Source organism: Agelaius phoeniceus, chromosome Z (assembly GCF_051311805.1).
Source record: "Agelaius phoeniceus isolate bAgePho1 chromosome Z, bAgePho1.hap1, whole genome shotgun sequence".
NCBI lineage: Eukaryota > Metazoa > Chordata > Aves > Passeriformes > Icteridae > Agelaius > Agelaius phoeniceus.
In genome coordinates this window covers 86,217,185-86,231,338 of record NC_135303.1, presented here as the reverse complement: position 1 = coordinate 86,231,338, position 14,154 = coordinate 86,217,185, and the positions used below count along the sequence as shown (strand labels likewise).

Sequence of the window (14,154 nt, the reverse complement as noted above, 5' to 3'; positions counted from 1 at the left end):
CCCTTGCGCCGCCTTCCTCACCTGCCTCGTTGATGGCTCCTCCCAAACACAGCAGCTGGAGCCCCTGCCTCTGTGCAAGGACACACTCAGGCCTCCAAGGCCCACGTGCACACACAGCCCCTTGAACACTGCCACTGCCTCTGGGCATTGACCCCAGCAGGGGAAACGCCAGCCCCCGCCCACTGACATCACCGCACATGCCTTGCAACCACAAAAGGAAAACAGCGGCTAAGATGAAAATAAAGGCAAGCCACCAAGTGAAAGGAAAAGTCACCACAGCCACCAGCAGGGCTTTGCGGGTGGAAAGCATGCTTGGCCACAAAGAGAGACTCAGCAGCACAGCACGGACCGCGTAGCTGGCCCGGCAGGTGAAGGGCAACAGCCAAGAGCCCACTCCGCCACACCTGACAACGACGCCTCCGAGACACAGCTTTCGCAAGGCCGGCACGCCGCTGCCACCACAATCCCCGACCACGGACACCCCGACCAAACACTTCCCCAAAACCTACACAGCCACCAGTACAGACTGGAAAGTACAGGCAGAAACTGCGGACAATCGGAAAGCGATGAAGGGAAAGCGGCCTCGCATACAAAGCCGCGCACCCGGAGCCACCCCAAGCACAGCCACCAGCAGCACCAGCCAGCCTCACCAGGCTCCTCCTGCCCAGCAGCACCCAACAGCACCCACAGAGACTCACCATGCTTGCGCCCACAGCCACACAGCCACGCCTGCCGCACGCCGCCCCGGCCCTCCTGCTCCTCCTCACCGCTCTGGCCGGCACCCTGGCCTGCCAACACCTCTGGACACACGAGGACACCTTCCCCGGCGACGCTCTCCGCCTCCTCCAGGACATGGCTGTCGGCCACACGCAGCCCTGCCACCTGCCAGAGCCGCCCTTCTTCCCCGCCAGCCTGATCCACCACAACCTGCAGCCCCACCAAGCCGCCGCCACCGCCCTGCGCATCCTGCAGCACCTCTTCCACACCCTCAGCTCCAACAGCACCCGCCAGCACTGGCCCGGCCAGGCTCGCAACCACCTCCTCAACAAGCTGCAGCACCACATCCACCACCTGGAGCAATGCCTCCCCGACAACGCCACGCCCTTCAAAGGACCACGCAACCCGCTGCTCGCCATCAACAAGTACTTCAGGGACATCCACCTCTTCCTGCACGCCCACAACCACAGCGCCTGCGCCTGGGACCACGTCCGCCTCGAAGCTCGTGCCTCTCTACTGCACCTCCACAACCTCACACGCGCCATGCGCCGCTAGCGCCAACGCCCACCCGCCCAGCCACACCGACGCCCCAAACCCACCTCCAACCCCACGCCTCCTCTCACCTGGGACCGCACACAGGCCCGCAACAACCGCACGGCACCCGCAGCCTTCAACCGCTGCGTCTCCAGCGATTCCGCTGCTCATACTGATATGGACAAAAGACCTTCTCCACTTATTTATTGACTTATTTATTGACTTATTTATTTCATTTCTCTATTTATTCACGTATTTATTTTTTCTACCTCTTCACTTATTTATGCCAGTCCAAATAAAGACTTATGACAAAACACTTGCCACTGCCTCTCCTCTCTCGAGCACTGCAAGCACTCTTTGCGCCAGGGGAAAGCCATCTCCGCCCAACGCCTACTCCAAGCCCTGCTGCAAACAGCCCCCGACCCCTCTTCTCAACGCCGCCTGCCCAAGCAGCAGCCCCTGTGCAAAAGCACTGCCAGCCTTTGGCCAACACCATGGAAGCACAAAAAGAAAAACACCCAAAGGCTGCTCAAGAGCACCGCTGCACCTCATCTGCTTTATCCACACCTTGCTCCATCCATCCATCCATCCATCCAATCCATGGCCCTCTGACTCACAGACAACGACGTCATGCGGGACACCGTCAAGCACTTTGCACAAAGCCAGGCACACCAGGTCCCTTTCCTTGCCCCTCTCCACCACTGCTGTGGAGCCCTAAGCATAGAACAGCACCAAAACTGCCAGGAATGGTGATTTTGCACTTTGGAATGCCATGCTCCCTGTTCCCAATCACCTCTTGCTTTTCCATTGGCCTTAACATAGTCTCCCGGAGAAGCAGCCTCATCTTCTTGCCTCACACACAGCTCAGCCTGAATGCTCCGTACTTCCCACACTCTTCTCCTTTTCCCTTTCTAAAAACGGGGCTTATACTTCCCTTCTACCGCTTCTTGGGCATTTGGACTGACAGACACCAGCTTTCAAAAACGATGCACTGCGGCCTAGCAACTCCATCTGAAAGTTCCCTCACGACTCAGGCATTAACCTCTTCACGTGCCATGCACTCGGACACTAAGTTCAAGTTGCTAACATGGTCTCAAAGTTGACCCGGCCCTACAGTGGCCTGGGGATCTCCATTCTTCAGGCGGGGCTCCCAGCACTTGCCACGCGCGACTTCAGCGGCATGCCTGGAGATCGCTGACGCACAAGGCTACAAACATCCGCTCCCCTCCACAGCCTCTTTGCCCCAAAAGTCTCCAACCTTCAAAGCCCATGCTGTGCTCCTAGCAACCATCCAACCATTTCTCCACGAGGCCATGGCAATCGTCCCCTTGCACATCTCTGCACAGCCCACATTCCTCCTCAGCGATCCCCAGCTTTTCTGCGCTTTTGGAAAGGCATCTGAAACTGCTGGCAAACCTTCGCTACTCCAGCCACAGAAGCCCAGCCCCTGCCCTCTTGCTCCCACGTGATGTCCTCTAGACCCCCGTGCCTCTTCAGAGCCATCCCCTCCAAGGACGCCACACCTCGCACGGACCAACGAGCCCTGAACAGGACACGCTCTTGCAGGCGAGGGCTCTGGCAATCCCAAAACACAACCCCATTGCTTTCACGGGGGACAGTCCTCTTTGGCCCTGCGGCTGCCTCATCCACTGGGCCACGCATCTCCAAACCGGACCCTTGCTCCAGGGCCACAGCCAGCGGAGCAAGCACGACAGGAAGAGCAAAGCCCCTCCCTTGCGCCGCCTTCCTCACCTGCCTCGTTGATGGCTCCTCCCAAACACAGCAGCTGGAGCCCCTGCCTCTGTGCAAGGACACACTCAGGCCTCCAAGGCCCACGTGCACACACAGCCCCTTGAACACTGCCACTGCCTCTGGGCATTGACCCCAGCAGGGGAAACGCCAGCCCCCGCCCACTGACATCACCGCACATGCCTTGCAACCACAAAAGGAAAACAGCGGCTAAGATGAAAATAAAGGCAAGCCACCAAGTGAAAGGAAAAGTCACCACAGCCACCAGCAGGGCTTTGCGGGTGGAAAGCATGCTTGGCCACAAAGAGAGACTCAGCAGCACAGCACGGACCGCGCAGCTGGCCCGGCAGGTGAAGGGCAACAGCCAAGAGCCCACTCCGCCACACCTGACAACGACGCCTCCGAGACACAGCTTTCGCAAGGCCGGCACGCCGCTGCCACCACAATCCCCGACCACGGACACCCCGACCAAACACTTCCCCAAAACCTACACAGCCACCAGTACAGACTGGAAAGTACAGGCAGAAACTGCGGACAATCGGAAAGCGATGAAGGGAAAGCGGCCTCGCATACAAAGCCGCGCACCCGGAGCCACCCCAAGCACAGCCACCAGCAGCACCAGCCAGCCTCACCAGGCTCCTCCTGCCCAGCAGCACCCAACAGCACCCACAGAGACTCACCATGCTTGCGCCCACAGCCACACAGCCACGCCTGCCGCACGCCGCCCCGGCCCTCCTGCTCCTCCTCACCGCTCTGGCCGGCACCCTGGCCTGCCAACACCTCTGGACACACGAGGACACCTTCCCCGGCGACGCTCTCCGCCTCCTCCAGGACATGGCTGTCGGCCACACGCAGCCCTGCCACCTGCCAGAGCCGCCCTTCTTCCCCGCCAGCCTGATCCACCACAACCTGCAGCCCCACCAAGCCGCCGCCACCGCCCTGCGCATCCTGCAGCACCTCTTCCACACCCTCAGCTCCAACAGCACCCGCCAGCACTGGCCCGGCCAGGCTCGCAACCACCTCCTCAACAAGCTGCAGCACCACATCCACCACCTGGAGCAATGCCTCCCCGACAACGCCACGCCCTTCAAAGGACCACGCAACCCGCTGCTCGCCATCAACAAGTACTTCAGGGACATCCACCTCTTCCTGCACGCCCACAACCACAGCGCCTGCGCCTGGGACCACGTCCGCCTCGAAGCTCGTGCCTCTCTACTGCACCTCCACAACCTCACACGCGCCATGCGCCGCTAGCGCCAACGCCCACCCGCCCAGCCACACCGACGCCCCAAACCCACCTCCAACCCCACGCCTCCTCTCACCTGGGACCGCACACAGGCCCGCAACAACCGCACGGCACCCGCAGCCTTCAACCGCTGCGTCTCCAGCGATTCCGCTGCTCATACTGATATGGACAAAAGACCTTCTCCACTTATTTATTGACTTATTTATTGACTTATTTATTTCATTTCTCTATTTATTCACGTATTTATTTTTTCTACCTCTTCACTTATTTATGCCAGTCCAAATAAAGACTTATGACAAAACACTTGCCACTGCCTCTCCTCTCTCGAGCACTGCAAGCACTCTTTGCGCCAGGGGAAAGCCATCTCCGCCCAACGCCTACTCCAAGCCCTGCTGCAAACAGCCCCCGACCCCTCTTCTCAACGCCGCCTGCCCAAGCAGCAGCCCCTGTGCAAAAGCACTGCCAGCCTTTGGCCAACACCATGGAAGCACAAAAAGAAAAACACCCAAAGGCTGCTCAAGAGCACCGCTGCACCTCATCTGCTTTATCCACACCTTGCTCCATCCATCCATCCATCCAATCCATGGCCCTCTGACTCACAGACAACGACGTCATGCGGGACACCGTCAAGCACTTTGCACAAAGCCAGGCACACCAGGTCCCTTTCCTTGCCCCTCTCCACCACTGCTGTGGAGCCCTAAGCATAGAACAGCACCAAAACTGCCAGGAATGGTGATTTTGCACTTTGGAATGCCATGCTCCCTGTTCCCAATCACCTCTTGCTTTTCCATTGGCCTTAACATAGTCTCCCGGAGAAGCAGCCTCATCTTCTTGCCTCACACACAGCTCAGCCTGAATGCTCCGTACTTCCCACACTCTTCTCCTTTTCCCTTTCTAAAAACGGGGCTTATACTTCCCTTCTACCCCTTCTTGGGCATTTGGACTGACAGACACCAGCTTTCAAAAACGATGCACTGCGGCCTAGCAACTCCATCTGAAAGTTCCCTCACGACTCAGGCATTAACCTCTTCACGTGCCATGCACTCGGACACTAAGTTCAAGTTGCTAACATGGTCTCAAAGTTGACCCGGCCCTACAGTGGCCTGGGGATCTCCATTCTTCAGGCGGGGCTCCCAGCACTTGCCACGCGCGACTTCAGCGGCATGCCTGGAGATCGCTGACGCACAAGGCTACAAACATCCGCTCCCCTCCACAGCCTCTTTGCCCCAAAAGTCTCCAACCTTCAAAGCCCATGCTGTGCTCCTAGCAACCATCCAACCATTTCTCCACGAGGCCATGGCAATCGTCCCCTTGCACATCTCTGCACAGCCCACATTCCTCCTCAGCGATCCCCAGCTTTTCTGCGCTTTTGGAAAGGCATCTGAAACTGCTGGCAAACCTTCGCTACTCCAGCCACAGAAGCCCAGCCCCTGCCCTCTTGCTCCCACGTGATGTCCTCTAGACCCCCGTGCCTCTTCAGAGCCATCCCCTCCAAGGACGCCACACCTCGCACGGACCAACGAGCCCTGAACAGGACACGCTCTTGCAGGCGAGGGCTCTGGCAATCCCAAAACACAACCCCATTGCTTTCACGGGGGACAGTCCTCTTTGGCCCTGCGGCTGCCTCATCCACTGGGCCACGCATCTCCAAACCGGACCCTTGCTCCAGGGCCACAGCCAGCGGAGCAAGCACGACAGGAAGAGCAAAGCCCCTCCCTTGCGCCGCCTTCCTCACCTGCCTCGTTGATGGCTCCTCCCAAACACAGCAGCTGGAGCCCCTGCCTCTGTGCAAGGACACACTCAGGCCTCCAAGGCCCACGTGCACACACAGCCCCTTGAACACTGCCACTGCCTCTGGGCATTGACCCCAGCAGGGGAAACGCCAGCCCCCGCCCACTGACATCACCGCACATGCCTTGCAACCACAAAAGGAAAACAGCGGCTAAGATGAAAATAAAGGCAAGCCACCAAGTGAAAGGAAAAGTCACCACAGCCACCAGCAGGGCTTTGCGGGTGGAAAGCATGCTTGGCCACAAAGAGAGACTCAGCAGCACAGCACGGACCGCGCAGCTGGCCCGGCAGGTGAAGGGCAACAGCCAAGAGCCCACTCCGCCACACCTGACAACGACGCCTCCGAGACACAGCTTTCGCAAGGCCGGCACGCCGCTGCCACCACAATCCCCGACCACGGACACCCCGACCAAACACTTCCCCAAAACCTACACAGCCACCAGTACAGACTGGAAAGTACAGGCAGAAACTGCGGACAATCGGAAAGCGATGAAGGGAAAGCGGCCTCGCATACAAAGCCGCGCACCCGGAGCCACCCCAAGCACAGCCACCAGCAGCACCAGCCAGCCTCACCAGGCTCCTCCTGCCCAACAGCACCCAACAGCACCCACAGAGACTCACCATGCTTGCGCCCACAGCCACACAGCCACGCCTGCCGCACGCCGCCCCGGCCCTCCTGCTCCTCCTCACCGCTCTGGCCGGCACCCTGGCCTGCCAACACCTCTGGACACACGAGGACACCTTCCCCGGCGACGCTCTCCGCCTCCTCCAGGACATGGCTGTCGGCCACACGCAGCCCTGCCACCTGCCAGAGCCGCCCTTCTTCCCCGCCAGCCTGATCCACCACAACCTGCAGCCCCACCAAGCCGCCGCCACCGCCCTGCGCATCCTGCAGCACCTCTTCCACACCCTCAGCTCCAACAGCACCCGCCAGCACTGGCCCGGCCAGGCTCGCAACCACCTCCTCAACAAGCTGCAGCACCACATCCACCACCTGGAGCAATGCCTCCCCGACAACGCCACGCCCTTCAAAGGACCACGCAACCCGCTGCTCGCCATCAACAAGTACTTCAGGGACATCCACCTCTTCCTGCACGCCCACAACCACAGCGCCTGCGCCTGGGACCACGTCCGCCTCGAAGCTCGTGCCTCTCTACTGCACCTCCACAACCTCACACGCGCCATGCGCCGCTAGCGCCAACGCCCACCCGCCCAGCCACACCGACGCCCCAAACCCACCTCCAACCCCACGCCTCCTCTCACCTGGGACCGCACACAGGCCCGCAACAACCGCACGGCACCCGCAGCCTTCAACCGCTGCGTCTCCAGCGATTCCGCTGCTCATACTGATATGGACAAAAGACCTTCTCCACTTATTTATTGACTTATTTATTGACTTATTTATTTCATTTCTCTATTTATTCACGTATTTATTTTTTCTACCTCTTCACTTATTTATGCCAGTCCAAATAAAGACTTATGACAAAACACTTGCCACTGCCTCTCCTCTCTCGAGCACTGCAAGCACTCTTTGCGCCAGGGGAAAGCCATCTCCGCCCAACGCCTACTCCAAGCCCTGCTGCAAACAGCCCCCGACCCCTCTTCTCAACGCCGCCTGCCCAAGCAGCAGCCCCTGTGCAAAAGCACTGCCAGCCTTTGGCCAACACCATGGAAGCACAAAAAGAAAAACACCCAAAGGCTGCTCAAGAGCACCGCTGCACCTCATCTGCTTTATCCACACCTTGCTCCATCCATCCATCCATCCAATCCATGGCCCTCTGACTCACAGACAACGACGTCATGCGGGACACCGTCAAGCACTTTGCACAAAGCCAGGCACACCAGGTCCCTTTCCTTGCCCCTCTCCACCACTGCTGTGGAGCCCTAAGCATAGAACAGCACCAAAACTGCCAGGAATGGTGATTTTGCACTTTGGAATGCCATGCTCCCTGTTCCCAATCACCTCTTGCTTTTCCATTGGCCTTAACATAGTCTCCCGGAGAAGCAGCCTCATCTTCTTGCCTCACACACAGCTCAGCCTGAATGCTCCGTACTTCCCACACTCTTCTCCTTTTCCCTTTCTAAAAACGGGGCTTATACTTCCCTTCTACCGCTTCTTGGGCATTTGGACTGACAGACACCAGCTTTCAAAAACGATGCACTGCGGCCTAGCAACTCCATCTGAAAGTTCCCTCACGACTCAGGCATTAACCTCTTCACGTGCCATGCACTCGGACACTAAGTTCAAGTTGCTAACATGGTCTCAAAGTTGACCCGGCCCTACAGTGGCCTGGGGATCTCCATTCTTCAGGCGGGGCTCCCAGCACTTGCCACGCGCGACTTCAGCGGCATGCCTGGAGATCGCTGACGCACAAGGCTACAAACATCCGCTCCCCTCCACAGCCTCTTTGCCCCAAAAGTCTCCAACCTTCAAAGCCCATGCTGTGCTCCTAGCAACCATCCAACCATTTCTCCACGAGGCCATGGCAATCGTCCCCTTGCACATCTCTGCACAGCCCACATTCCTCCTCAGCGATCCCCAGCTTTTCTGCGCTTTTGGAAAGGCATCTGAAACTGCTGGCAAACCTTCGCTACTCCAGCCACAGAAGCCCAGCCCCTGCCCTCTTGCTCCCACGTGATGTCCTCTAGACCCCCGTGCCTCTTCAGAGCCATCCCCTCCAAGGACGCCACACCTCGCACGGACCAACGAGCCCTGAACAGGACACGCTCTTGCAGGCGAGGGCTCTGGCAATCCCAAAACACAACCCCATTGCTTTCACGGGGGACAGTCCTCTTTGGCCCTGCGGCTGCCTCATCCACTGGGCCACGCATCTCCAAACCGGACCCTTGCTCCAGGGCCACAGCCAGCGGAGCAAGCACGACAGGAAGAGCAAAGCCCCTCCCTTGCGCCGCCTTCCTCACCTGCCTCGTTGATGGCTCCTCCCAAACACAGCAGCTGGAGCCCCTGCCTCTGTGCAAGGACACACTCAGGCCTCCAAGGCCCACGTGCACACACAGCCCCTTGAACACTGCCACTGCCTCTGGGCATTGACCCCAGCAGGGGAAACGCCAGCCCCCGCCCACTGACATCACCGCACATGCCTTGCAACCACAAAAGGAAAACAGCGGCTAAGATGAAAATAAAGGCAAGCCACCAAGTGAAAGGAAAAGTCACCACAGCCACCAGCAGGGCTTTGCGGGTGGAAAGCATGCTTGGCCACAAAGAGAGACTCAGCAGCACAGCACGGACCGCGCAGCTGGCCCGGCAGGTGAAGGGCAACAGCCAAGAGCCCACTCCGCCACACCTGACAACGACGCCTCCGAGACACAGCTTTCGCAAGGCCGGCACGCCGCTGCCACCACAATCCCCGACCACGGACACCCCGACCAAACACTTCCCCAAAACCTACACAGCCACCAGTACAGACTGGAAAGTACAGGCAGAAACTGCGGACAATCGGAAAGCGATGAAGGGAAAGCGGCCTCGCATACAAAGCCGCGCACCCGGAGCCACCCCAAGCACAGCCACCAGCAGCACCAGCCAGCCTCACCAGGCTCCTCCTGCCCAGCAGCACCCAACAGCACCCACAGAGACTCACCATGCTTGCGCCCACAGCCACACAGCCACGCCTGCCGCACGCCGCCCCGGCCCTCCTGCTCCTCCTCACCGCTCTGGCCGGCACCCTGGCCTGCCAACACCTCTGGACACACGAGGACACCTTCCCCGGCGACGCTCTCCGCCTCCTCCAGGACATGGCTGTCGGCCACACGCAGCCCTGCCACCTGCCAGAGCCGCCCTTCTTCCCCGCCAGCCTGATCCACCACAACCTGCAGCCCCACCAAGCCGCCGCCACCGCCCTGCGCATCCTGCAGCACCTCTTCCACACCCTCAGCTCCAACAGCACCCGCCAGCACTGGCCCGGCCAGGCTCGCAACCACCTCCTCAACAAGCTGCAGCACCACATCCACCACCTGGAGCAATGCCTCCCCGACAACGCCACGCCCTTCAAAGGACCACGCAACCCGCTGCTCGCCATCAACAAGTACTTCAGGGACATCCACCTCTTCCTGCACGCCCACAACCACAGCGCCTGCGCCTGGGACCACGTCCGCCTCGAAGCTCGTGCCTCTCTACTGCACCTCCACAACCTCACACGCGCCATGCGCCGCTAGCGCCAACGCCCACCCGCCCAGCCACACCGACGCCCCAAACCCACCTCCAACCCCACGCCTCCTCTCACCTGGGACCGCACACAGGCCCGCAACAACCGCACGGCACCCGCAGCCTTCAACCGCTGCGTCTCCAGCGATTCCGCTGCTCATACTGATATGGACAAAAGACCTTCTCCACTTATTTATTGACTTATTTATTGACTTATTTATTTCATTTCTCTATTTATTCACGTATTTATTTTTTCTACCTCTTCACTTATTTATGCCAGTCCAAATAAAGACTTATGACAAAACACTTGCCACTGCCTCTCCTCTCTCGAGCACTGCAAGCACTCTTTGCGCCAGGGGAAAGCCATCTCCGCCCAACGCCTACTCCAAGCCCTGCTGCAAACAGCCCCCGACCCCTCTTCTCAACGCCGCCTGCCCAAGCAGCAGCCCCTGTGCAAAAGCACTGCCAGCCTTTGGCCAACACCATGGAAGCACAAAAAGAAAAACACCCAAAGGCTGCTCAAGAGCACCGCTGCACCTCATCTGCTTTATCCACACCTTGCTCCATCCATCCATCCATCCAATCCATGGCCCTCTGACTCACAGACAACGACGTCATGCGGGACACCGTCAAGCACTTTGCACAAAGCCAGGCACACCAGGTCCCTTTCCTTGCCCCTCTCCACCACTGCTGTGGAGCCCTAAGCATAGAACAGCACCAAAACTGCCAGGAATGGTGATTTTGCACTTTGGAATGCCATGCTCCCTGTTCCCAATCACCTCTTGCTTTTCCATTGGCCTTAACATAGTCTCCCGGAGAAGCAGCCTCATCTTCTTGCCTCACACACAGCTCAGCCTGAATGCTCCGTACTTCCCACACTCTTCTCCTTTTCCCTTTCTAAAAACGGGGCTTATACTTCCCTTCTACCGCTTCTTGGGCATTTGGACTGACAGACACCAGCTTTCAAAAACGATGCACTGCGGCCTAGCAACTCCATCTGAAAGTTCCCTCACGACTCAGGCATTAACCTCTTCACGTGCCATGCACTCGGACACTAAGTTCAAGTTGCTAACATGGTCTCAAAGTTGACCCGGCCCTACAGTGGCCTGGGGATCTCCATTCTTCAGGCGGGGCTCCCAGCACTTGCCACGCGCGACTTCAGCGGCATGCCTGGAGATCGCTGACGCACAAGGCTACAAACATCCGCTCCCCTCCACAGCCTCTTTGCCCCAAAAGTCTCCAACCTTCAAAGCCCATGCTGTGCTCCTAGCAACCATCCAACCATTTCTCCACGAGGCCATGGCAATCGTCCCCTTGCACATCTCTGCACAGCCCACATTCCTCCTCAGCGATCCCCAGCTTTTCTGCGCTTTTGGAAAGGCATCTGAAACTGCTGGCAAACCTTCGCTACTCCAGCCACAGAAGCCCAGCCCCTGCCCTCTTGCTCCCACGTGATGTCCTCTAGACCCCCGTGCCTCTTCAGAGCCATCCCCTCCAAGGACGCCACACCTCGCACGGACCAACGAGCCCTGAACAGGACACGCTCTTGCAGGCGAGGGCTCTGGCAATCCCAAAACACAACCCCATTGCTTTCACGGGGGACAGTCCTCTTTGGCCCTGCGGCTGCCTCATCCACTGGGCCACGCATCTCCAAACCGGACCCTTGCTCCAGGGCCACAGCCAGCGGAGCAAGCACGACAGGAAGAGCAAAGCCCCTCCCTTGCGCCGCCTTCCTCACCTGCCTCGTTGATGGCTCCTCCCAAACACAGCAGCTGGAGCCCCTGCCTCTGTGCAAGGACACACTCAGGCCTCCAAGGCCCACGTGCACACACAGCCCCTTGAACACTGCCACTGCCTCTGGGCATTGACCCCAGCAGGGGAAACGCCAGCCCCCGCCCACTGACATCACCGCACATGCCTTGCAACCACAAAAGGAAAACAGCGGCTAAGATGAAAATAAAGGCAAGCCACCAAGTGAAAGGAAAAGTCACCACAGCCACCAGCAGGGCTTTGCGGGTGGAAAGCATGCTTGGCCACAAAGAGAGACTCAGCAGCACAGCACGGACCGCGCAGCTGGCCCGGCAGGTGAAGGGCAACAGCCAAGAGCCCACTCCGCCACACCTGACAATGACGCCTCCGAGACACAGCTTTCGCAAGGCCGGCACGCCGCTGCCACCACAATCCCCGACCACGGACACCCCGACCAAACACTTCCCCAAAACCTACACAGCCACCAGTACAGACTGGAAAGTACAGGCAGAAACTGCGGACAATCGGAAAGCGATGAAGGGAAAGCGGCCTCGCATACAAAGCCGCGCACCCGGAGCCACCCCAAGCACAGCCACCAGCAGCACCAGCCAGCCTCACCAGGCTCCTCCTGCCCAACAGCACCCAACAGCACCCACAGAGACTCACCATGCTTGCGCCCACAGCCACACAGCCACGCCTGCCGCACGCCGCCCCGGCCCTCCTGCTCCTCCTCACCGCTCTGGCCGGCACCCTGGCCTGCCAACACCTCTGGACACACGAGGACACCTTCCCCGGCGACGCTCTCCGCCTCCTCCAGGACATGGCTGTCGGCCACACGCAGCCCTGCCACCTGCCAGAGCCGCCCTTCTTCCCCGCCAGCCTGATCCACCACAACCTGCAGCCCCACCAAGCCGCCGCCACCGCCCTGCGCATCCTGCAGCACCTCTTCCACACCCTCAGCTCCAACAGCACCCGCCAGCACTGGCCCGGCCAGGCTCGCAACCACCTCCTCAACAAGCTGCAGCACCACATCCACCACCTGGAGCAATGCCTCCCCGACAACGCCACGCCCTTCAAAGGACCACGCAACCCGCTGCTCGCCATCAACAAGTACTTCAGGGACATCCACCTCTTCCTGCACGCCCACAACCACAGCGCCTGCGCCTGGGACCACGTCCGCCTCGAAGCTCGTGCCTCTCTACTGCACCTCCACAACCTCACACGCGCCATGCGCCGCTAGCGCCAACGCCCACCCGCCCAGCCACACCGACGCCCCAAACCCACCTCCAACCCCACGCCTCCTCTCACCTGGGACCGCACACAGGCCCGCAACAACCGCACGGCACCCGCAGCCTTCAACCGCTGCGTCTCCAGCGATTCCGCTGCTCATACTGATATGGACAAAAGACCTTCTCCACTTATTTATTGACTTATTTATTGACTTATTTATTTCATTTCTCTATTTATTCACGTATTTATTTTTTCTACCTCTTCACTTATTTATGCCAGTCCAAATAAAGACTTATGACAAAACACTTGCCACTGCCTCTCCTCTCTCGAGCACTGCAAGCACTCTTTGCGCCAGGGGAAAGCCATCTCCGCCCAACGCCTACTCCAAGCCCTGCTGCAAACAGCCCCCGACCCCTCTTCTCAACGCCGCCTGCCCAAGCAGCAGCCCCTGTGCAAAAGCACTGCCAGCCTTTGGCCAACACCATGGAAGCACAAAAAGAAAAACACCCAAAGGCTGCTCAAGAGCACCGCTGCACCTCATCTGCTTTATCCACACCTTGCTCCATCCATCCATCCATCCAATCCATGGCCCTCTGACTCACAGACAACGACGTCATGCGGGACACCGTCAAGCACTTTGCACAAAGCCAGGCACACCAGGTCCCTTTCCTTGCCCCTCTCCACCACTGCTGTGGAGCCCTAAGCATAGAACAGCACCAAAACTGCCAGGAATGGTGATTTTGCACTTTGGAATGCCATGCTCCCTGTTCCCAATCACCTCTTGCTTTTCCATTGGCCTTAACATAGTCTCCCGGAGAAGCAGCCTCATCTTCTTGCCTCACACACAGCTCAGCCTGAATGCTCCGTACTTCCCACACTCTTCTCCTTTTCCCTTTCTAAAAACGGGGCTTATACTTCCCTTCTACCGCTTCTTGGGCATTTGGACTGACAGACACCAGCTTTCAAAAACGATGCA

General features: G+C 58.9%; 6 protein-coding genes across 18 annotated transcripts in view; 5 read left to right on the top strand and 1 right to left on the bottom strand.

Moving 5' to 3' along the window:
* Positions 1 to 14,154, bottom strand: part of LOC129133239 (ubiquitin-associated protein 2) — a 284,552-nt gene that overhangs the window by 182,928 nt on the left and 87,470 nt on the right. The window lies entirely within an intron of this gene.
* On the top strand, positions 700 to 1,272 carry LOC143692151 (interferon-like). Its single transcript, XM_077171719.1, has one exon. The coding sequence runs from the start codon at positions 700 to 702 to the stop codon at positions 1,270 to 1,272; it is 573 nt and encodes a 190-aa protein (XP_077027834.1).
* Positions 3,682 to 4,254, top strand: LOC143692145 (interferon-like). The gene has a single exon (XM_077171710.1). The coding sequence runs from the start codon at positions 3,682 to 3,684 to the stop codon at positions 4,252 to 4,254; it is 573 nt and encodes a 190-aa protein (XP_077027825.1).
* Positions 6,660 to 7,232, top strand: LOC143692144 (interferon-like). The gene has a single exon (XM_077171709.1). The coding sequence runs from the start codon at positions 6,660 to 6,662 to the stop codon at positions 7,230 to 7,232; it is 573 nt and encodes a 190-aa protein (XP_077027824.1).
* On the top strand, positions 9,638 to 10,210 carry LOC143692143 (interferon-like). The gene has a single exon (XM_077171708.1). It carries the CDS (start codon positions 9,638 to 9,640, stop codon positions 10,208 to 10,210), a length of 573 nt encoding a protein of 190 aa, XP_077027823.1.
* LOC143692142 (interferon-like) lies at positions 12,616 to 13,188 on the top strand. Its single transcript, XM_077171707.1, has one exon. The coding sequence runs from the start codon at positions 12,616 to 12,618 to the stop codon at positions 13,186 to 13,188; it is 573 nt and encodes a 190-aa protein (XP_077027822.1).